Source organism: Geotrypetes seraphini, chromosome 3 (genome assembly GCF_902459505.1).
Source record: "Geotrypetes seraphini chromosome 3, aGeoSer1.1, whole genome shotgun sequence".
NCBI lineage: Eukaryota > Metazoa > Chordata > Amphibia > Gymnophiona > Dermophiidae > Geotrypetes > Geotrypetes seraphini.
In genome coordinates this window covers 163,562,786-163,590,657 of record NC_047086.1, presented here as the reverse complement: position 1 = coordinate 163,590,657, position 27,872 = coordinate 163,562,786, and the positions used below count along the sequence as shown (strand labels likewise).

The 27,872-nt window shown below is 44.2% G+C and overlaps 2 protein-coding genes and 1 long non-coding RNA gene across 8 annotated transcripts in view; 1 reads left to right on the top strand and 2 right to left on the bottom strand.

The window, feature by feature from the left end:
* Positions 1-1,807, bottom strand: part of PCMT1 (protein-L-isoaspartate (D-aspartate) O-methyltransferase) — a 72,162-nt gene extending 70,355 nt beyond the window's left edge. For 2 of the 3 annotated variants that reach the window (XM_033936790.1, XM_033936789.1), the window contains exon 1: positions 1,591-1,807. In XM_033936790.1, coding sequence (XP_033792681.1) covers positions 1,591-1,792 — 202 coding nt within the window. In that variant the 5' untranslated portion in view covers positions 1,793-1,807. The remainder of the gene's footprint in view (positions 1-1,590) is intronic. The other variant, XM_033936791.1, reaches the window with a different exon arrangement.
* A 2,926-nt stretch (positions 1,808-4,733) lies between these two features.
* LOC117356900 lies at positions 4,734-22,114 on the bottom strand. Its single transcript, XR_004538732.1, has 3 exons — positions 22,054-22,114; positions 5,253-5,785; positions 4,734-5,146 (listed from the first exon to the last, which is right to left on the bottom strand). It is a non-coding gene; the product is annotated as an uncharacterized LOC117356900 (long non-coding RNA).
* A 1,831-nt stretch (positions 22,115-23,945) lies between these two features.
* TPD52L1 (TPD52 like 1) overlaps positions 23,946-27,872 on the top strand; it is a 164,187-nt gene continuing 160,260 nt past the window's right edge. For all 4 annotated transcript variants that reach the window (XM_033935692.1, XM_033935690.1, XM_033935691.1 and 1 more), the window contains exon 1: positions 23,946-24,628. In XM_033935692.1, the coding sequence (XP_033791583.1) occupies positions 24,271-24,628 (358 nt within the window). In that variant the 5' untranslated portion in view covers positions 23,946-24,270. The remainder of the gene's footprint in view (positions 24,629-27,872) is intronic.

Below are 27,872 nucleotides of genomic sequence, written 5' to 3'. Positions count from 1 at the left end.
AATTTTGCATGCGCTATAAACATGCCTCTCTTCTGCAACTCATAAACTGTGTTGGTATTCTCTACTATGTTTCTGGCAATATTCTGCAATTTTAGTGAGAGCTTAGACCCTACTTTATACCCAATTCACTTGCATTCTGTTCTTGCCACTCCTGGCTAGCCTCTTATTGTCAATTCCTGTTGTCCTTTACCTTCAACCTTTGCCCTGCTCCTTTTTCCCCACCCTTGGTCCCCTCCCTAAGTCTAGCATTTCTACCCTGAATTAATATTTTATAAAATGATAGTCTTTAAGCCCGTTACATAAACGGGACAGCGCCGCTGCAGCCTGCGGCGGCCTTCAGCAGCCAACAACTGCCGCTGCGGCCTGCAGCTGCCGACATCCGACTCGGGGGATTCTCGCACATGCGCACTCCTACCTGCGGAAAACGGGAGCACGCAGGTGGGAGTGCGCATGCGCGCTTAGGACTTTATTATATTAGATGATCTGGAACCAGCATATGTGCTATTATACAACATCAATGAGCAACCAAAACTACTCTACTGGCCACTACATCCCCATTTACAGCAACTAGAGAGCGCCGCCACGTTGCACATAAGGAAATAACTTATGTGGTGTCTTATATACCGCTAAATCTCCCAAAGAATTCAAGGCAGTTCACAAAACAATTAAATTGACTTATGCAATGGCCCAAAATCTAATCAGGTACTTTGAATGTCCCTCTCTGTCCCAACGGGCTCACAATCTAACTATAGTATTTCTATGCACACTGCCATGACTATGAATTGGATCAGTGGTCTCAAACTTGCGCAGGTCAGTATGTTTATCATAATCACAAAAGCAAAATAAAAAAAAGTTTCTTGATCATATGTCTCTTTAGCTATAAATTACAATATTATTATTAAGACTTAGCCAGAAGGAAAGACTTATAAACTGTATAGAGTTTTTACCTCATGCAAAACTGTCATTTCTTTAATAAGACATTAACAATTTTTTTCTGAGGCCCTCCAAGTACCTACAGATCCAAAATGTGGCCCTGCGAAGGGTTTGAGACCAGTGAATTGGATGTACTCACAGATGCATTTATAAACAGAAAACTAAACAACTAATTCGGAGATTTATTTACAAACTGTTTTCCCCTCCAAATCCCAAGCTGTCACAGCATACGCCAGTCCAGGAACGACCCAGGAGCTCGCCCAACACACCCAGAAACCCCGCCCGCGCAGAAGAGAGTAAGTAACTACAAATGAAAACTGACAGGCTACACCTAGAAGTAGCACCATTATAGTGAGATATTCTTGTAGATTTCTTTTTTAGTTTTGCAAGGGTTTTTTTTTTTTTCCCCTTAAGGGAGATGATAGACGGAGGTGCCGTTAAAATAAAGCGGTAAAATAACGCTCCCTGGGCGAGGCTCCTCCTCGGACGGGTGGTGTGGTGGACGAGTAAGGCCGCCCCACAGGAGACACAGGGAGAGGTGGGCAGCTCCCGAACCAGCAGCTTCAACCGCCAACGTTTCCTTGGAGCCCCCTCGCCGACCAAGGGCGCACCTCACTCACCGACGACCACTCCCCTCCCCCACCCCCTCGGACTCACTGCGGAGGTTCTGTACGAGCTCGGCGTGGCTGGCACCCCCAGACTTCCAGGCCATCGCTAGACACAGTCGGCGGAGCAGATACAAGGCCGCGACTGCGCACAGTAACTTGCCCAAGAAGGACACCACCTCCAGCGCCGTGACGTCACTCGACGCCGACTCCTCGAGGGGGGGAGGGGCCGCGCGGCCGCCCGCGACGGCCATTGTTGCGTCGCTGCGAACTATGGCAGTCGCGCATGCGCTCAGTAGAGTAAGGGGGCGGGGGGAATATGTTTCTGTTGGATTCGGCTCGTTTGGTCTTGAGACTTGAAGCTTGTTCGTCGAAAATAAATCCTGTAATTTTTTTTCTTCTTTGTTTAGCTGCAACGATGAGACCAAAAGCTGTTCAGTTATAGCAATGGTAGCATCAAAAGCCCGAAAAAAAGAGAGAATAGAAATTGCGGGGAGGACTTTGAGCTGTCCGTAGTATCTTTGCGACGAGACGGGGGGGGGGGAGCTGTGGACAGGGGCGCGAGATTTATACGTAGAGATATACTGTATGTGCAACGAGAACAGCGCTAGGCTGAAGGGCTTTGGGTGGGAAATTAATCCTTTGTTTTGAAGGGCTTGTGTGAAGTAGAATATGTGATAAAGAAGAGTGCGTGCATGTTATACAGCTCCCTGGAAATCCATTGGATTGAGTACTTTTATACCAGGGGTAGGGAACTCCGGTACTCGAGAGCCCTATTCCAGTCGGGTTTTCAGGATTTCCCTCAATGAATATACATTGAAAGCAGTGCATGCAAATAGATCTCTTGCATATTCATTGGGGAAATCCTGAAAACCCAACTGGAATACAGCTCTTGAGGACCAGAGTTCCCTACCCCTGTTTTATACAGAAAATTAAGTCATGGCAAATTTTAGTTTAGGGGTCCTTTTATTAAGGCGCTAACAGATTTAGCAGCGTGCTAAATGCTAAGGCATCCATTATATGCTATGGGCACCTTAGCATATAAGTGTGCTAAATTGGTTAGCACACCTTAATAAAAGGACCCCTTAGTGCAGGGGTGTCAAAGCCCCTCCTCAAGGGCCGCAATCCAGTTGGGTTTTCAGGATTTCCCCAATGAATATGCATGAGATATATTAGCATACAATGAAAGCAGTGCATGCAAATAGATCTCATGCATATTCATTGGGGAAATCCTAAAAACCCAACTGGATTGCAGCCCTCGAGAAGGGACTTTGACACCCCTACCTTAGTGTTTCAAGCCTAGAAGATGACACGGGGACAGAATTTGTCCCCATCCCTGCAGGAAACCATTCCATTGCATTCTTTACTGTCTCTCAACCTCAGTCCTTTTGCACCAGTATTCTTCATTGCGAGGCTCCAGGGTCTTTTCAACAACAGTCCTTGGGTTACGCCCAGCTAGAGGGATTTTCAGGATATCCAAAGTGACTATTCATGAGGTACAGGGCCGGTTTTAAACATGCTGGAGTCCAGAGCAGAAATTAAGGAGGGGGCCCCCTTTTCCAATTTCCCCACCCACTACCACTACCATATAAAACAATTTTAAATGACTTTACACAGACAGACCTTCACCCAATACAGAACAATGGATCACGAAATAGAAATATGAATACCAAAACGGAACTGGAAACCCCAAAACAAATTCAGCAAGTACTTCATTTTGTATTAAACACTTGGTGGCATAACCACGAGGGGGCTGGGGCTGGGGCTGGGGCTGGGCCTCCCACTTTGAGCTTTGGCCCCCTCAAAATGAACATCTCCCTTGCTGTAGCTGGTGGGAATCCCCAAGCCTCATCATCTGATGACCAGCTCCTTAGGTCTAGAGACCAGAACTTTCCAAGTTCTACAGCTTCCAACCGTATTTCAGAGTTGCTGCTGCCTCCCCACTCCCTTGGTTTTCATGCATGTATGAAAGCAGTGGAAGCATGAGAATAAGGCCACTAGCTGCAGAGCTTGGAGATTTCTGGTTGCTAGACTGGAGATCTTTAGTTGGCAGGGCTTGGGGATCCTCACCAGCTCAAGTATTTATATTTTGCATTCAGGTCGGGAGAAAATTTGGTGCCATCCATAGTCTGTTATTGAGAAAGACATGAGGGAAGCTATTGCTTGCCCTGGATCGGTAGCATGGAGTGTTGCTACTCTTTGGGTTTTGGCCAGGTACTGGTGACTTGGATTGGCCACCGTGAGAATGAGCTACTGGGCTTGATGAACCATTGGTCTGACCCAGTGGGGCTATTCTTATGTAAATAAAACACTTTTTTCTACTTTGTCTAGTAAAATGTCCAAGTCCAGTTTATGCTGTCTTTTGGATGTCTTATCTTTTTTTAAAATGAGCCTGTAAATGTCTAATATTACTGCTAAAAAAATGAAAAAAGAACTGATAATTGACCTTGGTACTCTGAATCTTTGGCCTTATTAAAAAGATCAAGTCGGAAGGCAGAATGATTATGTAGGAAATTTAGATCATTATGAAGCTTGGCATTCACAATTTAGAACTTATTAAAATAAAGCCAAATGTGAAGCTAAGAATTATTATGTTCAGGTAATTAGTAAAGCAGGTAATTCATCAAAAGCTTTATTTATACTTTTAATAAAATATTAAAATTGATGAGATATAGGCCCCCTTTTATTAAACCGCATTAGCAAGCTATGAGCGTCGGGAGCAGCACGCAGCATTCAATGCAGCTCCCAGCGCTAAAAACCGCTAGCACGGTTTAATACAAGGGAGCCATAGTAACATAATATAGTAAATAACAGCAGATAAAGACTTGAATGGTCCATCCAGTCTGCCCAATAGTCATACTCATACAGTAGATCATACAAGTCCACCTGGTTTTGTCTTTAGGTTCCCAATGCTGGAGCTGCCATTGAAGCCCATTCTAGGCTTTCCTAACTATCCTGTCACTGGAACATCTATCAAAGTCCTCATCAGCTTATCCTAAACCAAATCACCATATGTGGGACACAGATCATGCAGCAGTAGTTCCCAACCCTGTCCTGGGGGTCCCCCAGCCAGTGAGGTTTTCAAGATCTCTCTCGTGCATATTCATTACCAACTAATACAAACAGGGCTTTAAATCACATAAAATGGCTTCAGCTAACTCAACAATAAATACCTAACAACTACAAGAAGCCTTCTATTGCACTTATTTTTTATTCTTTATTGCCACATAATAAATATATTTATATCACACTGATTTAAATAACATGTTACCAAATCACACACTCTAAACAAATCACACTACAAAACTTTTTCTTTATAAAATGGCGCAATGGGAATGCCCCATTGGGCCAGAAAACCTGGACTGGAACAAAGCCTTTTCTTTTTCAGTTCCTTTCAAAACCACATTGTCCCAATTTTAAATTTATCCCATGTTCTCTTGCTGTATTGCAACTTGTTACTACAGTCTCATGTTGCTCAACCACAATGATTATAGTTTATATTTTCTGGTATCACCATTGGACTCTACAACCATATTGCTCAGTTGGCCCAACACAGGGCTGTGTTTCGCTGATCAGCATCTTCAGGTCTTCACTGAGTTGTTTCACCTCTACAATAAATTTCAATTTACTAGTGTGGTTCCATCTGCTTATTATTCCGATACTTTACAGTTTAACTTATACACAACTATCTCACCATATATAAATAAAATTTACCTTATCATAGTTCATTTTATTATAGAACAACAGCAGTAACATGCGGTTCAAAACCTCCGTAGCAACTCTCTCCTCCTCCACGCTAAAGACAGACTGCACCCTCCCACCATGCATTGCCTTATAAAGACTCACCACCATTTACCTAAATTATCTTCACCTGTCTCTTACCTCCTCATAACACATGCCACTCCACTTCCTTATTTAATCCTGCTGGTTCAACGATTTTCCATGCATATTCATTAGGGATATCTTAAAAACCAATCCCACGAACCACTCCCGTCTCCAGGGATTTATTGAACAAATCTTTAAGTGGAACTGCAAAAACCTCTCTGAGCTCCCTCAATATCCTGGAAAGGATACCGTCAGGTCCTATAGCTTTGTCCACTTTTAATTTTATAAGTTGTTCATAAATACTTTCTTTCGCCAGATGTATCTCTCTCTTGGCTTTTTTCATTTTCATTTGGTATTCCTTTTTGTGCTTTTTTCTGATTTAGTTCAACCATCTGCTGCCAATTTAGTTTTGTTTCTTCCATCTAAAGTTTAAAAAAAAAAAAAGGAATACATTTGAGGTTAAAGCCTCTAATTATGTGTAGCATGATTTTTTTGAAAAACAGTCAATTAATGATGTACCAAGTGACAGATTGTGGGATAAGTTTATTTTGATATTGATTAAACTTGTTAAAGAATCAAGAAACTTTCAAAAAATTCTTGTTGTTTAGCTATATGCCTTTCTTACTTATTAGATACAATTTCAGATAACGCTATTTTATGGTTAACTACTTTTGCTAATTGTGTATTGGAGGAGGGTGTATATCCTGATAATATTATAGAGATTGTTTTGACTTCTATCCCTAAGTCAGTTGGTGCTGGTCTTACAAAGATAGACAACTACCGCCTAGTAGCTGGTGTACCATGGCTATCTAAGCTTTTAGAATTTGAAGTGTATAGACAATTCTCTGACTTTGTATTGTCACAAGGTTCTACATTTCACATTTTGCTTAATACACAGCACAGAGGCATTATTGCTGACTTTGGAAACAGAGTTAAAATAATTTCTGAGCAGAGGAAGGGATATGATTTTGCTTCAGTTTGATATTTCTGCTGAATTTGCCCCTCCTTTTACAAAACTGTGGAAACGGTTTAGCGCAGGCTGTTGGGAGCAGCACAGAGCATGCAGCGCGCCAGCTTGCGCTAAAAACCACTTCTGTAGTTTTGTAAAGGGGGAGGGTTAATGCGATCAACCATCATTTAATGATATTTAAACTTAGTGAAATAGGTATTTCAGGTAGAGTTCTTAGGTATTTCGAGGAACTTTTATGTAAAAGATCATATAAGATTCAGAAAAATGGCAACTTATTAATTTCATGGCTCCCATATTGTGGCATGCCACAGGGTTCACCACTGTCTCCATTATTATTTAACATCTATCTGTGAGCTTTGGGGGAAAACTTTGACATCAATGGGGATATTTGTCTTATCATAAGCATATGATATTTTTTTATTATGCCCTTGATTCCTCTTCTCATACTCTTGACTTAGAAACATAGAAATATGATGGCATATAAAGGCCAAATGGCCCATCCAGTCTTCCCATCCACTATCTCCTCCTCTCCCTAAGAGATCCCATGTGCCTGTCCCATGCTTTCTTGACTTATTATCAAGGAATATAAATATTGTAGACAATTGGGCTACAGATATATCCAAGACCCCATCTCCAACGGACGCCTGAAAACAACACTGGAAACTGTAGAAAAATGGATGAAGAACCATAAGCTGAAACTGAATGCAGAGAAAACCAAATTCCTATCACTAGAGAAGGAACAAAAACCATCCCTAACAGAACTGGAAGTAAACGCAATCAAATATCCATTACAGAGCAATCTCAAAATTCTAGGAATACAATTAGACAGATGCTGCACAATGCAGACACAAATCCATAAAATCATACAAAAAGCATTCTTCACAATGCGAAACCTAAGAAAAATAAGAAAATTCTTTACCAAAGAACACTACAAGATCATTGTACAATCCCTCACACTTAGTACCTTAGATTACTGCAACAGCCTCTACCTACCATGCCCAAACAACATGATAAAACAACTACAGACCGTTCAAAACACAGCCATTAGACTCATCTACTCTCTTAGCAAATTTGACCACATCACTCCCGCCTATGTAGACTCTCACTGGCTTCCGATAAAAGCAAGATCTCAATTCAAATTCTATTGTCTACTATTCAAAGTAACCCATGGTACTGCCCCCAGCTACCTAAATAACCGCCTATACCGCTACCGCTCACCCAAATCAAGGAGAACTCAGAACCTATTCACCTTCCCTCCTCATAATGGTACCCGACGGAAGAAACTTTACGACAGCTTACTAGCGACACAGGCAGCTAAAATTGACCCCACCATCACCAAACTGATGATCAAAACAACAGACATCAAAGTGTTTCGAAAAGAAATCAAAACAGTTCTATTCAAAAAACACATCCTTACTTACTAATCTCCTCCCACTCGTACATGCCTTCTCCCCCGTGAATAACACATAAGTCAATCCCTCGAACCATACCTACCAAAAAATATCCAGATTCCTAAATAAGCATCTACCACATGTATCCAATAAACTTCTTCCTTCAATGTTAGGTAATCTTCTTCTGTTACCCGAATATACTGTTAATCTTCAATGTACCCTGTAAGTACTCAAATCTTTACTATGTAATTCCATTGGATAAATTCAGATATCTTCTAATTTGTAATTCTCAACTGTATCATGGAATGTACATAAATCACTGTTATCTCTAGGTAATGTCCAGATATCTTCTTATTTGTAATCCGCTTAGAACCGCAAGGCACAAGCGGAATATAAATCACTAATGTAATGTAATGTTTGGTTGATAACTATGGTATGATAGAATTCCATACAATAATTTTTCTTTCTGCACTGGGGAAACTCTTCAAATATAAAATAAATCTAAAGTTTTAGGGGTTATCATCGATACCAAATTAACTATGGATGATCAGATAATTTTCTTGTTAAAAAAATGTTTCCTTAAAATGCAGCAATTAAGAACTATATGATCATCTTTAGATTCCTCTAGCTTTTGGATGATTTCTCAGGCCATTGTGTTACCTTATTTAAATTATTGCAACCCTTTCTGTCAAGGTAAATCTGTGGGGCGAAGAAGTTTAATAGGTTACTGATTCAATTTAGGTTAAAATTTAAAGACTGCTTGTTTTGTCTTTAGGTCTTTGTCAGCACAGAATCCTGCTGCTATTAAGAACATAAGCAGTGCCTCCGCCGGGTCAGACCATAGGTCCATCCTGCCCGGCAGTCCGCTCCCGTGGCGGCCCAAACAGGTCACGACCTGTCTGAATCACCAGAAGGGGCTCCCTTGCCACCTTGGTTTCTCATTGAAGTCCTATCTTCCCATCGAAGTCCTAACCCTCTGGTCTTGCACATGCACAACCTGGTTGGGTTTCTATACTTATTACCTGGTTAGCTTTCTATACTTGTGTTACATCCCAGCTCCTCCCTCAGTATCCCACGATCCCTTTATCCCTCAGGAATCCGTCCAATCCCTGTAGCGTACTCTGCCTGATTACTTCCTCCGGTAGCGCATTCCAAGTGTCCACGACCCTTTGGGTGAAAAAAAACTTCCTTGCATTTGTTTTGAACCTATCTCCCTTCAGTTTCTCCGAATGCCCCCTCGTACTTGTTGTCCCCTTCAGTCTGAAGAATCTGTCCCTATCCACCCTCTCTATGCCCCTCATGATCTTGAAGGTCTCTATCATATCTCCCCTGAGCCTCCTTTTTTCCAGAGAGAAGAGCCCCAGCCTATCCAACCTCTCGGCGTATGGGCAGTGTTCCAGCCCTTTTACCAGTTTCGTTGCTCTCCTTTGGACTCTCTCAAGTACCGCCATGTCCTTCTTGAGGTGCGGCGACCAATACTGAACGCAGTATTCCAGATGTGGACGCACCATTGCTCGATACAATGGCATGATTACTTCCCGCGTCCTGGTTGTTATGCCCCTCTTTATGATGCCCAGCATCCTGTTGGCTTTTTTCGAGGCTGCTGCGCACTGTGCAGATGGCTTCAGTGATGCATCCACCAGCACACCCAAGTCTCTCTCAAGTCTGCTGTCTCCCAACAATGCCCCCCCAATTTGTAGTTGAACAACGGGTTCTTTTTCCCTATATGCATGACCTTGCATTTTTCCACGTTAAAGCGCATTTTCCATTTGTTTGCCCAGTCTTCCAGCTTGTCCAGGTCCCTTTGCAGGTCCTCACACTCCTCCCTGGACCTAACTCTGCCGCACAGTTTGGTATCGTCTGCAAATTTTATAACCTTGCACTTTGCCTCCTTTTCCAGGTCATTGATAAATATGTTGAAGAGTAACGGCCCCAGCACCGATCCCTATGGCACACCGCTCGTGACTCCCCGCCAGTCAGAATATTGGCCCTTCACTCCGACCCTCTGCAGTCTACCCGACAACCAGTGCTTGATCCATCTGTGCACATCCCCTCCCACCCCGTGGTTCCACAGCTTCCTAAGCAGCCTTTCATGTGGCACCTTGTCGAAAGCCTTTTGAAAATCGAGATAAATGATGTCTATGAGTTCCCCATTGTCCACCCGACTGCTTATTCCCTCAAAGAAGTACAGAAGGTTCGTTAGGCACGACCTTCCCTTACAGAATCCGTGCTGGCTTGTTCTCAGTAGGCCATTCCTCTCGATGTGCTCGCAAATGCCGTCCTTGATCATAGCTTCCACCATCTTCCCTATAATTGAAGTCAGGCTCACCGGCCTGTAGTTCCCGGGGTCACCCCTCGATCCCTTCTTGAAGATAGGTGTGACATTCGCCAATTTCCAGTCCTCTGATACCTCACCAGTTTTCAAGGATAGGTTGCAAACATGCTGGATTGTGCCCGCTATTTCTTGTCTTAGTTCCTTCAGAACCCTTGGGTGGATCCCGTCCGGGCCCGGTGATTTACCGCATTATAACCTGTCTATCTGTTTGAGGACATCCTCCTTACTTACCTCTATGTGCTCCAATTTTTCGGCCTGTTCCCCACTCATGAGCTCCTCTGAGTCCAGTATATTAGATGTGTCTTCGCTCGTGAAAACCGACGAGAAGAACGTGTTCAACCTCTCAGCTACCTCTTTATCCTCCTTAATCACTCCCTTCCTATCCCCATCGTCCAACGGCCCCACCTCCTCTCTCGCTGGTCGCTTCCCCTTTACGTAACTGAAGAATGCCTTGAAGTTTTTCGCCTCCCTGGCCAGTCCCTCTTCGTATTCCCCTTTCGCTTTTCTAACCTCTCGGTGGCATTCCTTTTGGCATTTCCTGTGCGCCTGGTGATTTTCCTCCGTTGGGTCCTTTTTCCATCTCCTGAAGGATACTTTTTTGTCATTTATTGCCCTCTTTACTTCAGTTGACATCCAAACCGGGTCCTTTGATCGCTTGTTCTTGCAGCCTTTCCTGAAACTGGGGACGTACATTCTTTGTTCTTCCTGCAGGGTGTCCCTAAATAGGGTCCAGGCGCTTCCCACAGTCTCCATCCTAGAGATGTTTCTGAACTTCCTCCCCACCATTTCCCTCATAGCAACATAGTTCCCTTTCTTGAAGTTGAGCGCAGTTGTTGCGGTCCTCCTTACTATGGGTGTCCCCCTTTCTAATGTGAATCTGATCGCGTTGTGATCACTGTTGCCTAGTGGTCCTCCCACTTCTACCCCTCTTGCAGGCCCCCCCTAATCCGTTTAGGATGAGGTCAAGAGTAGCACCCCCTCGCGTCGGTTCTTTGACTAGTTGCTCCATGAAGCAGTCCCTCACAGCTTCTACAAATCCTGTTTCCCTAGTGCAGTTGGAGTGACCCGTACTCCAGTCTATTCCTGGGTAGTTGAAGTCCCCCATCACTGTTACACTTCCAGTCCTGCATTCCTGTCTCAGTTCCGCTTCCAAGTCGTGTCCGACTCCTTCTGGCGTACCAGGTGGGCGATAGTACAGCCCCAGTTTTATGCCTGCACCCTTGTTTCCCGGCAATTTGACCCATAGCGATTCCAGCCCCTCTGCCTTCGTTGCCATATCCATCCCGACCGAGTGGATAGAGTCCTTTATATATAGTGCTATGCCTCCCCCCTTCTTGTGGGTCCTGTCCCTCCTATAGAGCTTGTACCCCGGCAGCGCCACATCCCATTGATTTTCCTCTGTCCACCAGGTTTCTGCAATTCCAATTATATCTAGGTCCTCCCCCTTGGCCACGACTTCTAGTTCACCCATCTTGGCCATGAGGCTTCTTGCATTTGCGTATAAGCACCGCAGGTCCCGTAGGTCCCGTCGTTTTTCCTCCACCTCTGCATTTACCTGGGCCGCCTGCCCTTGGATTTCGGGCAGTTCTCCCGTTCCCTGTGCTTCTGCTTTGCCCTCAGCCTTTACCCTCTTAGCTTTCAGCTTCCCCACATTCCTGCCACCCCACTTCCCTGCTTTTCCTCTGGGTTTTCTAGCCCTACCGGCCCCCTCCTGGGCTATCATCCCTTGAGCCTCTGTTTGATCCCCCTCGCCTTGTGGTACCTCTATATTGCCCTCAGCTTTCGCCCTCGTGCCACCCAGTCCCCCTGTGTCTCCATGCCCCTTAGTCTTCTCCCAGCAAGCTCCCTTTACCTGATGTTTCCCTCGCTGTCTGATCATAAGATCCTCCGGTCCCTCTGCTTCCTCCCTGCAGTCAGCCCGTTCAGCATCTGTTCTGGATACTGTTGTCCGAAGCGTCAACATCAGATCAGCTGTCGGCTTTCCCCCTCTCCTCAGTTTAAAGCCCTCTCGATCTCCTTCCTCACATTGGCTGCCAGTAGTCTAGTTCCCGCTGTGCTCAGGTGCAGGCCGTCCCGCCGGTAGAGCTTGCTCTTTCCCCAGAAGGACGTCCAGTTCCTCACAAAGTGGAAGCCCTCCTCCTGGCACCATCTCCTCAACCATGCATTTACAGCCTGGAGGTCTGCCTGCCTCTTTGCATCTGCTCTCGGTACAGGCAGGATCTCCGAGAATGCTATCCTCCGTGTGCTCCGTTTCAGCTTTCGTCCCAGGACCCTGAACTGGTCAGTCAGTGTGGCCATGCTGAAGTTCCTCCGGCTCACATCATTCGTTCCGACGTGGATTATTACCGCAGTCTCCTCTGTCTCTGCTCCGTCCAGGATCCTCTCGATCCTATCAGTGATGTCTCATGTCTTGGCCCCTGGGAGACAAGTCACTAGCCGGTCCTCCCTTCCTCCAGCTTCTTGACTGTCTACCTCTCTCAAGATCGAGTCTCCCACCACAATAGCAGACTTCCCTTTCCTCAGCAACCTCCTCTGCCTCAGGTCCGTGTCCTTGGTGTAGTGCGGTGTCTCTCCCTCGGGGTCCAGGTGAGTCGCGGTCTCCTCCTCTTGCGTGGTTCCTCCGCTAGGTCCTTCCCCGGTGTCGCCTTGTGGATCCTGGGTCTCGTCTGCCGACATCCGTCTGTGCAGCTGCTGGTCCCGTTCCTCCACCTTCCTATAGGCCTCCTCGATGAATCTCTCGAGGTCCCTCACCTGGTCCACAATGGGGCCTGCTCCGTCTGTGTTCTGGGTTAACCAGCTCGTCTCCTCTGTGGTGCGCAGTCCCTCCAGTCCCTCCAGTTCCTGGACCCTGACCCTCAATCTGCCGACCTCCATCCTTAGGCTTTCCAGTTCCTGACACCGACCGCATATGTACTCCCGCCTTCCCAAGGTGAGGTAGTCGTACATATTGCACTCTGTGCAGTATACCGGAAAGTACCTCTGGGATCCTGGGTCCTCCATCGCTCTCGTAAAGTGCTGGTGTGCTCCTGCTGATTGGAGCCTGTTATTTTGTTAGCTTCAGAATCCAACTGTCGTCACTGCAGGCGCTTCACAAAGTAACCATTATCTTCTTTTGTAAAATTGTCACAAAGTAACCATTATCTTCTTTTGTAAAATTGTAATGAATTGTTGACTACTGCAGGGCAGGATGGGCAGGACAGACCACTGGTCTGACCCAGTAGCGGCAATTCTTATTTTCTTATCCTTTCCATCATTGAAAAAGGGTTAAATATAAAAATTATTACCAGTCGTCTCTTGGTTATTTCCAGTGCAAAAGGAACATGAGTGGGTTATTTACCTCTACCCATGAATTTTGCAAAAGGAATTATCTACATCTTTTCAGCTCTGCCTCCTTGTGTCAGTGGGCAGTGCTTCATCTCCTTAGCTTTTCCTTCTGTAAGCGAGTAAGACTGTGTCTTTTTCTTCTGCTCTGCAACTGATTTATTTTCAGATTTTTAATCTGAAATTTGAGGTTTCATGGTACTCCATAGGTTCCCAGAATTTCTGGAACAGCTCTGCCTAGGAGAAGATTGTCTCTAATTCAGAGGACTGTAGCGGGGTGGGGGGGGGAGGGGGGAAACTCTTTTGCAGGAAACCTACCTAGTTGGCCTGCACTAACATTTAAGATACCTTGTGGTGTGTTCCCCTAGAAGCTGAGCTCTCCCCTGATTTATCAGGTTCTTGAGCATGGGCTGAGTGGCCCTGTGTTCATCTAGAGGACTATAGCAGGTGCCAGCCAGTGCCCCCTCTCTGAGTTAGTAGGGTCAAGGGTTTCAGGCTTTCAGATCCTGTCTGAAAACCAGCCTGAAGAGACAAGTGGCTGGAGGATTTTATATGCTTGCCCTGAGGCAGAAATCATCTCCTTTGTCCAGCTGCAGTGTGAGCTGATGCAGGACCAGAACCAGGCAGTTCTGTGAGTACAGTCTATATCTGCATATGGTAGACTTTGGGGTGGTTTAAGAATTGAACTTTTGAGTATTTCTGAGGCTTCTTGTAGGGTCCCCCACCTCCAAAAAATGCCTTTTCTAAGTTTTTGAAATTGTTATACAACTCTCCTGGGTCATTTTTAGTACCAAAACACTGCCGCAGTTGCCATCTTGGATTTCCTGATTTTAGTTTAAAAGCCTCTATCTGCCTCAAAACACCTTGATTTGACTAATAATCAATTTATATGGACTTTCTGCCTCTGTATCATATCGGTTTTGTGCTGGATGGCCAGTGTCACACCCTCGCTCTCTGAGAACACCTTGAGCCGTCGGGTAGTGACATGAAGCTTGCTACTGGCATGGTCCCTTTAGAATTAGGGTCACCTTTCAAGTTGGTAGTCGCTGGCAAATGCTTATTCTCCAAGGATTTTGAAAAAAATCACACTGTCAGAATGGCCTTGATGAAAACATAAGCTTTTATTCGGCCAACGGCTGTGGAATTACTGTGCCGCTCCGGGTTTTCCTGGGAGCATGCACCTCATACAAAAACAACAGAAAAAGTTCATTTCACTCTTAGTCACCCACCCAGTAAGCAGCTCTGGACTTGATTGGTAAAACACATACAGTCCTTAATATGCCCTGAGGCTAGGCAGTGAAACAGTTAACACAAATAACTTTCTCCTGTAGCTTTGACAGAAGAGGCATTCCTGTTCCTGACTGAGGAATATGTTGTGCTGTCCTGCAGTGCATTCACTCTCTCTAGCTGGGTTGAACTTTCTCCCTAGTCCCGAGCAGGCTTTTCCCTGAGAGGGTTAATTTCCTTCTTCCTACGAGGCAGGCAGACTAATTGAATTAGTTAGTTGCTAAGGCACTATCTTAACAGCTGGGCACTTCCACGGAGTGTGGAAGTCAGGAAATTCTGGGCTTTAAACTAGCCAGCATGGCGTTTGGTTCAGCTGAGACCATAACCTGAAGAGGAGGTTACTGTATCCTTTCTCAATTTCAGCAAACCAACAGGTGAAATTGCAGTACAGGATTATTTCCCTAGTAACTCCCCCAGTCATTAGTTCAAAGAGCCAACAGAGAAATACAGCCAAAACAAAGCTCTGTTCACAGACCTTTTCAGGATATTCAGCTCTCATTTCCTCTGGCCAGCTTTCCTGTATAGCCCCACTTTCCTCCAACACCATGGGTTCTGGGGGAAGGAATTCAGTGGCCAAATTACCAGCCTGTTCCTCAGTCATTTCCCAGTCAGTGCTGAGGAACTGCTCAGCCCCGTCCTGCCTCTGCTCTACTGCCAAGCCTCGTTCTGCTCCTCCTCCTTCCTCCTTCTGCTCTCTAATGAGTCTGGCTTTAAGCTGAGGGGAAGAACCACTCCCCCTTGGCTTTGGATGGGGGAAGGGAATTCCTTCCTCAGCCCATGCCATTTCTCTGAAGGGAAACTGCCTATGAGCTTTCTGCCTTACAGGCAATGGACAATAGCAAGGCAGCTTCTTCCTGCCTGGTTCTGGAACTGCTTCAGGTAAGTCTAAGCCTTCCTGCTCTATTTCCATTTCATTGTCACTCACCAGGTAGGCAGCTGATTTATTGTCCTGGGCACTGACCTGGTCAGCCCTTCTGCACTGGGGTTTACATACTTTCCTTAATTTCCCTGTGGCAAACCTTGGGAAAGACGTCCGTTTGTCACACCAGCTGAGGAGCGTTCATGTGTCACATGCTGCGGAGAACATGAGGGAGGGTGCAAATATTGGGACTGAGCTTCTGGGAGAATGGGATAGAAATAGAAATAGAAATAAGTAAATAAATAAAAATCCCTCCTAGAGCCCTCAAATGGTGACTTGGCTTCATCAGCACAATGCATAAACTCAGATGCCTTAAAACCCATTGAAGCTAGAGACCCAGTTTTTGTTTCTCTGGGCAGACTCCCACCTACAAGCCATTTTGGTGGCACACATAGCAGGAGTGGACAATGTGCAAGCAGACTATCTCAGTTGCCAGATCCCCTGATTTGGGGAAGTAGTCTTTGTCCCAGAGTACTTTCAACAAGATTGTAAAGCACTGGGGGAGATCGACATTCAAGCTAATGTCGTCAGCAGACAAGAAGGCTTCTCGATTCTTCAGCCACAAATTAGAGCCGGGAAGTACCAGCATAGACACCTTGATTCAACAGTAGCCAACAAAGGAACTGTTGTATGTATTTCCCCCCCCGTGGTCAATGATAAGCCAGATTATTTGAACAATAGCGACTCACCAAGGGGTGACAATTCTTGTGATGATTCTTGTGGCACTGAATAGGTTGCATAACCATGGATCTGGTTCGGCTACAGCAGGATAAGTGCCTCAGAATGACACTTCATCCAGCATTGCTCTTGCTGGGTCCAGTTGTCCTGGAGAATCCAGAAGACTTTGGGCTTGTGGTATGGCTCTTGAGTGTGCAGCTCTAAAGAAGAATGGGTATTCAGAGGGAGTTATAGCTACTCTTCCACTAAGAAGCTAACTACAGTCACAGTCTATGCAAAGGCTTGGAAGACCTTTCAGCGCTAGTGTGTGGAACAGAAGGTGGAACCTTTGAGGATTTGATTTATATGGTCCTATCGTTTCTTCAGGATGGTCTCAAGAAGGGCCTAGCGGTTGGCTCCCTCAAGGTTCAGGTAGCAAGCCTCTTTTGTATTTTAGGGCTTGAGTGGTGAAAGGGTTTTTGGCTTTCCATCTGGCTGTGTCCAGGTTTCTGAAGGGAGTGTTGCATTTGCATCCTCCTGTCTAACCACCATTTCCAATGTGGAATCTTAACAATGTGCTATGGGCCCTCAGTAAAGCTAGAAATAAATACTCAAGGATTAGGGCCCGAATATATCCCTTATTCACTCAAAAACAAGCCCCACATGGACAAACGATACACACACCCAGCAACACTACAAGTCCTTACTTACAACCCACAACATTCACACTCCCCAAAGAGAAAGGGAAAAAGGAAAAAGAAAAGAAGTTGAGAAAAAGGCCTCAGTTCAGCTTCATCTGGCCAAAAAAACTCCACTCTTACAAAAGCTGTTTATGTGTAAATGCTGAAAAATAGTCCAAGAAAACAAGGCAACTAAAGTAGCCTGCCAGGTGGTATCAAACAGCACGCCTAATACAGATGAAAGTCAGTGGGTGAATGTAACAAAAGGCACCAGTTTTGATCGATGAAGTGGTGAGGATGTTTGAGGAGTATGGTGGGTCTGGAATATCTGGATGTGAAGCAATGATATGAACACGCCTGACGCAGTGATTTGATGCGAAATGGAGGGTTCCCCGTTACATCCCTGATGCAGCGATTTGATGCGAAACGGAGGGTTTCCCGTTGGGTTTAAGGACTGCCTTGCCTGGATTTGGAGGCCATTAGCAGCTAAGTTATTTTTTCTTGCTTTTGCTATGGATGTTATGAGCTGGACTATACTGCCTTTTGTTACATTCACCCACTGACTTTCATCTGTATTAGGCGTGCTGTTTGATACCACCTGGCAGGCTACTTTAGTTGCCTTGTTTTCTTGGACTATTTTTCAGCATTTACACATAAACAGCTTTTGTAGGAGTGGAGTTTTTTTGGCCAGATGAAGCTGAACTGAGGCCTTTTTCTCCACTTCTTTTTCCTTTTTCCCTTGCCCTCAGTAAAGCCCCATACAAGCCCTTTCAAGAGGCATCGCTGATGGATCTGACCATCGAGATTGTTTTCCTGGTAGCTATAGCCTTGGCAAGAAGGGTCAGAGCTTTAGGTTCTGTCATTTAGAGAGTCATTCCTCAGATTTATGGAGGCTTGTGTGCCTCTACGTGTGGAGCATTCTTTTCTGCCAAAGGTGGTGTTGGCGTTCCATGTCAATCACGAAGTCTGCATGCCTGTGTTCCAGGCTATGGGTGTAAAGAAAAATGTCAAAGTTTTGACAGTACTGAACATGAGAAGAGTTCTTGCATTATCTCGAGGTGACAAATGACTTTTTGTCTTTCAGATCATCTTTTTGTGCTCACCGGTCCTGGCAGACTGGGAAAGCCAGCCTCTAAGGCTTCTATTGCCAGATGAATCCACATGGCTATTTTGGCTGCGTATATAGCCTGTGATAAACAGCCACCAATCTCCTTGAAGATACATTCTACCAGAAGTGTGGCTTCTTCAAGGGCAGAATTCCAGGTAGTCTTGCCCAAGGAGATTTGTAGGGCAGTTGCATGGTCCACTCTTCATACTTTTACAAAGTTTTACAGAGTGGATGTGACACTGCAAATGGACACTGTTTTTGTGTTTTCAATGCTAGCAGCAGGCTCATCTGCCCTGCCATAGCCTCTGGGGACAGCTTTGGTACATCCCACTGGTCAAAACTCATGACCTTCTTTCCAATATAAAGGAAATGAGTCTTGACACCCACTCTATTAGATGTCAATTTAGCCTGCTTTCTGTCTCAGACATGTATGTGTGTCTCCAAGTGCTTTCCGTGGAGCTGCCAAGAAAGCAACCTCAGGGTGCTGAGGTTGTAGCTCTAACCACTGCGCCACACACTCCCTGCTTATAAAATTGCCAGAGTATATAACATTAAAGTACAAGGGGTCCTGAAATGTTCTCAGCCCAAGAAATGTTCTCGGCCCAAGAAAAGTGTCCTACACCCCTCCCCCCAACATCCCTGGATCTCTGACATCCCCCAACATCCCTGGACACCCCTCTGACATGCCTGGTCCCCCAAATCTCCCCCAACATTCCTGGACCCCCATCACTGGATCCCCTGACATCCACCAATATTCCTGGACTCCCCCGATATCCCCCCTTTGGATGACAAATTGGCAGAAGGTAAGCCCACTCCCTCCTGCCTATAGGCCCCTCCCACTGCATCCCAAAATACATTGGGAGGATGAAGGCCTGTCATTCTGAGTACACGACCCTATAGGCAAGAGGGAGTGGGCCTCCCTCCTGCTGATTCATCATCCCAAGGTACGGAGTATCGGAGGGGCAGGAATGTTGGGGTCCAGGGATGTCGGGTGTGTGTGTGTGTAGTGCTCACAGCTCTATTTTTATTTGGTGCCTGAGAGGGAGGGAGGGAAAGAGGAATCTCTCTGCCAGTTCAGCTGACCCTGGCAGGAGGAATCCCCATCAGCTGAGCCGGCATGAATCCCCAAAACTGGTTCAGCTGATGGGGATTCCCCTGTCGTGATCAGACAAGGTAGTTGGGTACCTCTGCAAAACTTGATTTTGTGCGTTCTCATATGGATGTTTTTATTTTTGAAAATGGTTAAAAAAGATAGACATACTAAGGTCATTTTCAAAGATAAAAGATAGACATCTGTTTTGAAAATGAACATTTTTTCTACTGGATTTATTTCTGGATGTTTTTTCAAAACATCCAAATTAGACTTAGACGTCCTATCAAAAATTCCCCTTCACATCCAGCGAGTTTCCAGTTTTTTTGTTCCATCAGAAAAATAGGTTTTATCAAACTCTACAAAATAATCATTGATGGCATTGATGATGTGATGGACTTTGGCACCATTTTATGGAAATTTACCAAACTTTTCACACCACCCTTGTATTACTCAACAGGGCTCAAATTCAGTGAATATGGAGAGTGGTTTTAAACATGAATAAATTCAACATTTTTACATTTTCTGATAGCATAGAAATCACAATATAGTCATGAAATTAGCACAATAACAATGCAGTAGGTGCGACTGATAATAGCATTTTCATTGAAAAGTACTGACCACAGTTTTTCTGAGCAGAACTATAATTCCATGAATTTTACACTGTTTCAAGTTAATTTTTCAAATACTCCCTTACATCAGCTTGGATTATGTTCTCTCTAAATTCAGTCTCTCACTCAACAAACCCAGTTTTCTCAAAAAAATACTTCAGCACCCTGGACAGCTGCTAGGATGAGCCTGCAGAGCTTGTTGTTTTGTTTTAATTAGCTGGCAGATATTCAGCCTGTATATATAGCACAAGATACTCGGATATGTGAAAAATCAATAATATGATGAAACACACTTTCACAAAAAAGAGAGCAATGTCATATAAGAATGTAGGCAGTGCTGCTTTAGTTCAAAGGAGAAAGTTCAAACTGAACTGGAGGAAAAGCCTCAGACAAGAGCCCTCCCACCACCACAATGGTGGGTAAAGGTGGTAGGGTGGTAACCTCACTGGCAAAAACCTCCGTTGTACTCCCAAAGTAGAAGACTATAAGCAGGGCTGTCTATGCATGGTTGATAGAAGAAAAATATTTCCACTTATCTGTGTTGATCAACACAGATAAGTGGAAATATTTTTCTTCTATCAACCATGCATAGACAGCCCTGCTTATAGTCTTCTACTTTGGGAGTACAACGGAGGTTTTTATCATATAAAACATATCATATAAAACATGTGATAATAAAATACCCCCCTCCCTGCACCTTAAATTAACAAATAATATAAGGGAACCAATTTTAAATTAATCTTTACAATATTTCGTTAATGGTTTCCACACATCCTGAAACTTTTTAAGATAACCCCGCTGTACTGCAATAAACCTTTCCATTTTATATATATGGCATAAAGAGTTCCACCAGAAGTTGTAATTTAATCTCCTCCAATCCTTCCAATTAAATGTGATCTGCTAAATGGCAACTCCAGTCATTATAAGTAATAATTTATTGTTATTTGCAGAAATCTGACTTTTTGCTCTCATTTCCATACCAAATATCACAGTATCATAGGATAATGCCACCGGGTTTTCTAATAAATTATTAATTTGTCCCAAATTGATTTCTAAAAATTCATAATAAATGGGCAATGAAACAATAAATGATCTAAAGTTCCTGCTTCTAAATGGCAATGCCAACATCTATTAGACAAAGAACTATCTATTTTTTGTAACCTAATAGGGGTCTATAATGCTCTGTGCAACAGAAAAAATCAAGTTTGTCTCATAGATGCTGACACCGTACATTTCATCCTCCAAGACCAAATTCGTGGCCTTTGAGATGCAGTAATTTCATGCTTAATCTCAATACTCCAAATATCTCTTAGACCAGTTTTTAAATTATTTTTATTAAATCCACTTAACGTTTTGTACCACTGGGCGGCCTGGTGACCCAAGAAGATACAAATTGGCGGGGAGAGACTAGTCTGGATGATAGCAGGAATACAAATATTGGATGATGTTATTGCTAATGGTACTATGCTGGAGTTTTCACAGTTGCAACATAAATTTGGTCTCAAAAACTCAGAAAACTTTAGATGGTTGCAGCTGAAGCATGCCATTCAGGCGGGGTTCCCTGAATGGAAATACTTTAATAATCATAATAGTATGGAGTTTATGTGTTTTCACCAGGTCTTTCTTCATGCTATTCACACCATCCAGCATATCTACTGTATTGCAGATTTTGATATCATCCGCAAAGAGGCAACTCTTAACCGACAACCCTTCAGCAATATTGTTTATAAAAATGTTAAAAAGAACAGGCCCAAGAACAGAACCTTGAGGCACACCACTGGTTTCAAGTTTATTTCGTATTTGATAAAATCGCTTTTTTCAAAGATTACAAAGCGATGGACAATAAATAATTTTCAAATAAGGAGGACATACAATATAGGGATAGACAGACGTGCACTTTGTCGGGAAATCAGGGAAGAACTACAATTTGATATAGGAAAGAGAACAAATAAGGATAAAACAATAGGAGTTATATTATATTAGATCAGTACTCGCCACAGGTAACATCCCTTTCCTCAGAGCAATCTCCATTGATCACTACCCACTGACCCAGCCTGTCACTTTGGGACCCATACCAAGGGCACTCAGTTTATTTATTAGACGTCTGTGCTAAAATCTAAATACACAACATCTAGCGTACATCCTCTATCCAATTCTCTGGTCACCCAGTCAAAGAAATTGATTAGATTTGTCTGACAAGACCTACCTCTAGTGAATCCATGTTGCCTCCTATCCTGAAATCCACAGGATTCCAGAAACTTGACCATTCTCTGCTTTAAAAGTGTTTCCATTAATTTGCTGATCACAGAAGTCAGACTTACCGGCCTGTAATTCCTTACTTCCACTTTTGTGGAGAGGGATCACATCCACCCTTCTCCAGTCCTCCGGTACCACTCCCGACTCTAGAGACTCGTTGAAAAGGTCAGTCAGTGGAGCTACCAGAACTTCCCTAAGTTCCTTCAGCACCCTTGAATGTACACCATCTGGCACCATCGCTTTGTCTACCTTTATTTTAGCTAGCTCCTCACGAACACAACCCTCTGAAAATCGATTAGGGTCTATTATTCCTCCATCTCTATTCATGTTTGTCTTCTGTGGTCCTGCTTCCGGCGCTTCAGCCTTAAACACAGAACAGAAATATTTGTTAAGCAATTCAGCCTTTTCTTTATCAGCTTCTACATATTCTTCCCCTTCACCTTTGAGTCTCACAAAAACAGACTTGTCTTTGCTCCACTGCCTTCTCCAGCATCTCCCACTCCTTTTTTGTTCCCTGAAGACAGGAGGAGAGCACAGAAGAGGGAGGGTGAAAATTAACATGCAGAGTGGCTACAGTACCTCCTCTAGGCTCACTTCTGCACCTGAATGACAGGAAAAGAGAGGTTGGACTAGAAAAGGAGTTACTTTTCTTTGCTTTGTTTGATCTAGGCTAATCCCTTTCCTCCTATTTTTGTTTGGGTGGGGATTTGGGTTTGTTTGGTTTTTTTTTTGCAGGCTGTCTGAGAGGGGCTGTAACAGGCAGCAAGGAGGTGCCTGAGGTGGATTAGAAAGCTGTATGGGAATGGGTATTTCCATGAGTATGGAAAAAGTTGCCATGGGATTCTCACGGGGATGGAAATAGTTGCCATGAGATTCCTGCAGGAGTTTAGTCAAAATCTCTGGTGACTCTAGAATGAGACTTAGAATGCACTGAGAAAGGCAATTGGAACACCAGAATAAGGCTTGGAATGCCCAGAGAGGCAGCTGGAATGCCAGACTGAGGCTTGGAATGCTCATTTGTTGAACAGTGAAAACCATCCCTAAAGGAGGCTATTGGGGGGAACAGAGGGCTGTGAGTAAGTAAATAGGGAAAAGATATTGGGACTTTTATACCACCTTTTTGTAGTTTTACAACCACATTCAAAGCAGTTTATGTACAGGTACTTCAAGCATTTTTCCCTGTCCGTCCCAGTGGGCTCACAATCTATCTACCTGGGGCAGTGGATGATTAAGTGACTTGCCCAGGGTCTCAGGGAGCAACATGGGGTTTGAACCCACAACCTCAGGGTGCTGAGGCTGTAGCTCTAATCACTATGCCACACTCTCTTCCAAGAGTGTTTTGTGTCCTGTGGGTACAGATGGAGATGGAGGAAATTAATTGCTACTAATCATTTCAATAGCACTACTAGATGTACACAGTGTTGTACACATTACATGGGGATGGAATGATCTTAACAGGCAAGGGTGGGAATGGGTGAAATTTCTGTACCCATATAACTCTCTAGGTTGGACTCTGGCCAAAAGAGTCCTGGGACAGAGCTCTGTGTGCTTACAAACCATAGCTACCAGCTATGCACCCCCAATATAGATGCTATGCACCCCCAATATAAATCAATTTCATGTATTATGTCTAGGGAGGCATAATTTGTACTGTGTTTAGCATTACACCTCCCCTAATCATTTTAAAAAGTTGGTATATGTGCACCCAATGGTATCCCTGTTGTGCAGGTAATGGGGCATAACAAGGTACCCCCATGCCCTACTGCTCCTTTCCCACCACCACACTAACACCCTCCCATCCCACATATCTCTTTAAATCTTTGACAGCGCGATAAGCTTCTCCAGCCCACTGCTCGTGCTGACGTTGGCTTTCCCTCTGATGTCACTTCCTGGCCCCGTGACCAGAAAGCGATTTCAAAGGGGAGCCAGGCCTACTCGAGCAGCAGGCCAGAGAAGTTGCTCACGCTGACAAAGATTTAAAGAGGTATGGGAGGAGGGCGTGAGCATGGCGGAGAGGTGCCGCTGCCCCCACCATGACAATGCCCAAAGCAGTTTGCCCCCCCTCCCTACGCCACTGAGGGCAGCTGTACTTTTTGCTCATAGGTAAAAGTGGTCCTGCTAATATTCTCTATATTATTTTCCTGCACTGGATAAGGCAATATATTTTTAAATTAAAACATGTTAAATATTTGTTCTCTTTCGCTTAGTCAACTACCTCTTCTCCTTTTCACAACGCAGTAGATTCTAAGCTAACCATTATCCGCCAGAATCTGATATCATCCATGTTGGTGCTACTGAATAACCTCTTTTATGAACGATCAACAAACAGAAAAACCAACAACAATAAAGTCGGAGTTTACAAAAAAAAGAAATCTGTCCATTTTGAAACCAAAAAGGAGCAGATGCTGGACATAGGCTCGTACCAATCATGCAGCTACAACAGGAAACACCAACTAGAGTTAAGACCGTGTGTGTATGGCTCCGTCCAGCAGGTGGCGCCCGGTTCCATCTTGTCCTTCCCGCCGAGTCTCCGCCCAGAGGCGGGACTTGGGCGTGGCATCGCCTCCAGCTCCAAGGCGGTGGTTGCAAGTGCAAGCTCCATACTGCTGTGGGCACAGATGGAGCCGAAGGGACAACCAGGTGAGTGAGTTCCTGCTCTTCCCTGCAACTATCATCCGCTCTTTTAAGACATGCTGTAAGCGAGGGGCGTTTTCCTTATAGTTAATTGAATTAGTTTTGATTTTTGTCTTTAGTGAGATTGCTATGATTATTATTATCATAACTATTAATTTTGCCTGTAGTCTCTGGTGCACTTGTGTGCAGGTTATTATTACTGCTAGTGCTATGCTATGTAATTTCGACTTGCAATTTCTCTCTGCTGTTGTGTAGTCGTATCGTCGTTATACTGTTGAGCCTTCGTTATTTTCCGCTTGGATGAGGTTGGGGTGCTTTTCCTCAGTGTCTTAAATTATGTTTGCCAGCATTTTCCAGCAGCAGCCAGTTCTTCCTCCTCGCTAGCCCTCCCTGCTTGTCACTTGAAACTGAACTTTCTGTGTTTAATGGTACAGATCTCTCTTTCCCCTATGACATATAAGCATGCCTAGAAAGCACCGCTGTGTGTAGGATCGCAGAACTCTAGGACAGCAGAAACTCTTTTGCAGGGTGCTCAGGGACTAATGGTATGGCTCTTTAGCAAAGCATAATATGCTGGAAAATTTACATTTTCAGAAGAACAAAATAGCACTGAAATGTTGCTGTTTTCAACTGGAAAAGAATATGACAGAATCCCTTAGCAGGAGATGGGGGGAATTTAACAATGCTCCTAGCACTACTTAGTATTCACCTAATCTCAGTTGAAGAGTATTTTACTTTCAGGAAAAGGCTGTAGCTCCAACTAATTGAGTTCTAAAAAATGCTTGATATATTTGCCTTGTAAACCTTGGATTCTGCTCAATAGTTTAGCTTTCAAAAACACTGCCAATTTTCCATATCTGGATAATTTTAGATTTTTTTTGTGCCTTTCAAGATTTTGCTTTAAGGGACTTTTTTTTATCTTGCAGACAGAATCCCACCATGCTGATATGGGAGCTCATAGCTTTGGTTGGAATTTAGTAATCTAAACCAGTGATTCCCAACCCTATCCTGGAGGAACACCAGGCCAATCGGGTTTTCAGGCTAGCCCTAATGAATATGCATGAGAGAGATTTACATATGATGGAAGTGATAGGCATGCAAATTTGCTTCATGCATATTCATTAGGGCTAGCCTGAAAACCCAATTGGCCTGGTGTTCCTCCAGGACAGGGTTGGGAACCACTGATCTAAACATAATAATTTCCAAAGGAGTCTATGGTTTACTAAGGCCTTTTCTTCCATGAAGAAAACAATGTAGGGAGTAACTTTATAATTGCACAGATGTATATTTTGGAGGGTAGTGCCTTTAAGTTGGTTAGTCTTATGCATTTTGTGACATTAACCTAAGCCAAGGTATGTGGAGTATGATCTCGGGTTCTCAAATGTACTGCTAATGTTTCCTGTATTACTTGCATGGTGCCCAAGAGAATTTCAGTTTGGCTTTCATAGGCCCTTAAAGGAAATGGCCTAGAGCAGGGGTAGGGAACTCCGGTCCTCAAGAGCCATATTCCAACTGGGTTTTCAGGATTTCCCCAATGAATATGCATGAGATCTATTTGCATGCACTGCTTTCAATGCATATTCATTGGGGAAGTCCTGAAAACCTGACTGGAATACGGCTCTCGTGGACCGGAGTTCCCTTCCCCTGGCCTAGAGCATAGACAGCGGAACATTGTTTTGTTTGGAAGGACCCAGGGGCTCCACCCTAGCCAACAGAATCCTGAGGCACAGCCTTTCACTGGCTCCCGACTCCCCCCCCCTCCCGATGCTGTATTTTTAAATCTTCGGGCAGCCGCCACGCAGTTTCAATGAGCAGGCCTGCCCCCGGAAATAGAATGAAGGATTCTGGGGCAGGCCTGTTTGTTGATGATATGCAGCGGCTTGCCGAAGATTTAAAAGTATAGAGCCGTGAGCGGAGTGGGCGGATCTGACAGGCAACCGCCAATCTTTGGGGGCCTCCCCTTTTCCGACACCCATGGCTTAGAGCAGTGGTTTCCAACCCTATCCTGGAGGACCACCAGGCCAATCGGGTTTTCAGGCTAGCCCTAATGAATATGCATGAGAGAGATTTGCATATAATGGAAGTGACAGGCATGAAAAATCTGATTCATGCATATTCATTAGGGCTATCCTGAAAACCTGATTCGCCTGGTGGTCCTCCAGGACAGGGTTGGGAACCACTGGCCTAGAGTACTTGAATAACAGGATCTCCCTCTCCACACCTCTAGGTCACTAAGGTCTTCCCAAGTAGTATCCCAAACCACACTCTTTCCAAAGGACATCACACAATATAACACCGGGCAGTGAGCTTTCTCTGGCGTAGTCCTCACACACTCTGAAATTCACCCCTTGATAGACTTCACTTAACAGAAGACTATCTTTACTTCATGTAGAAGGTGAAAACTTGGCGCTCTGCCAAGGCCTTTAATGGAAGAAGTAGCTAACTTGCTAGTCACACACACAGAAGGAGTAACTAGCACCAGCTATGCAAACTATAGCAGGACTTGCTTATCTACTCCTACCCTAGCTGAGATTATATTCATGCAGCTTTTTGATCTCATGTCCATCTTTCTTTAAATTGGTCCCCTTGTTTTCTAACTCCTGTTACTCTATTTTATCTATGTATATGTTCCATCTTTGCTTACATCCTGTGCTATAAATTAAAATGTTTTATAGCATATGGTGTTGACATAGTAATGTAGCATACTATGCCATTCTATGTACTATTGTTTGAATATTTTTACACTTATAACTGCCTGTTGATTGTTTGACTTACCGTATATACTTAAATATAAATCCATATGAATATAAACCGCTGCAACCTTTTGTTGCCCCTAAAAAGGAGGAAAAAAAGTTGACACGCGTATAAACTGAACTTGCTGCTGTCTTGTGAAGTTACTGTGGGAACTTGCATCAGCCATTTTGAGTAGTGAGACTGCACTGGACAAGAGCATAGGAGGATCGCTCTTGCCCTGGCTCACCACTGGACCAGCAGGGCTTAAGGTAGGCCCAGGGAGAGGTCTGAGAGTAGGAATATAAACTGAGACACCCCCCCCCCCCCTTTAGGCCATTTTGGGGCCAAGGTTTAGGTTTGAGTATCCGGTTGGATTTTTATCATTGTGTGTTTATCATTGTACTTTTTAAATTGAATTTTCATGTTTTCATGTGTCAGTGTTTAATAAATTATCTCCAGAACATCTGTATCCACAGTTTTTTGTTTTTGTTTTCATCGGTGGATTGTTTTCACTGTG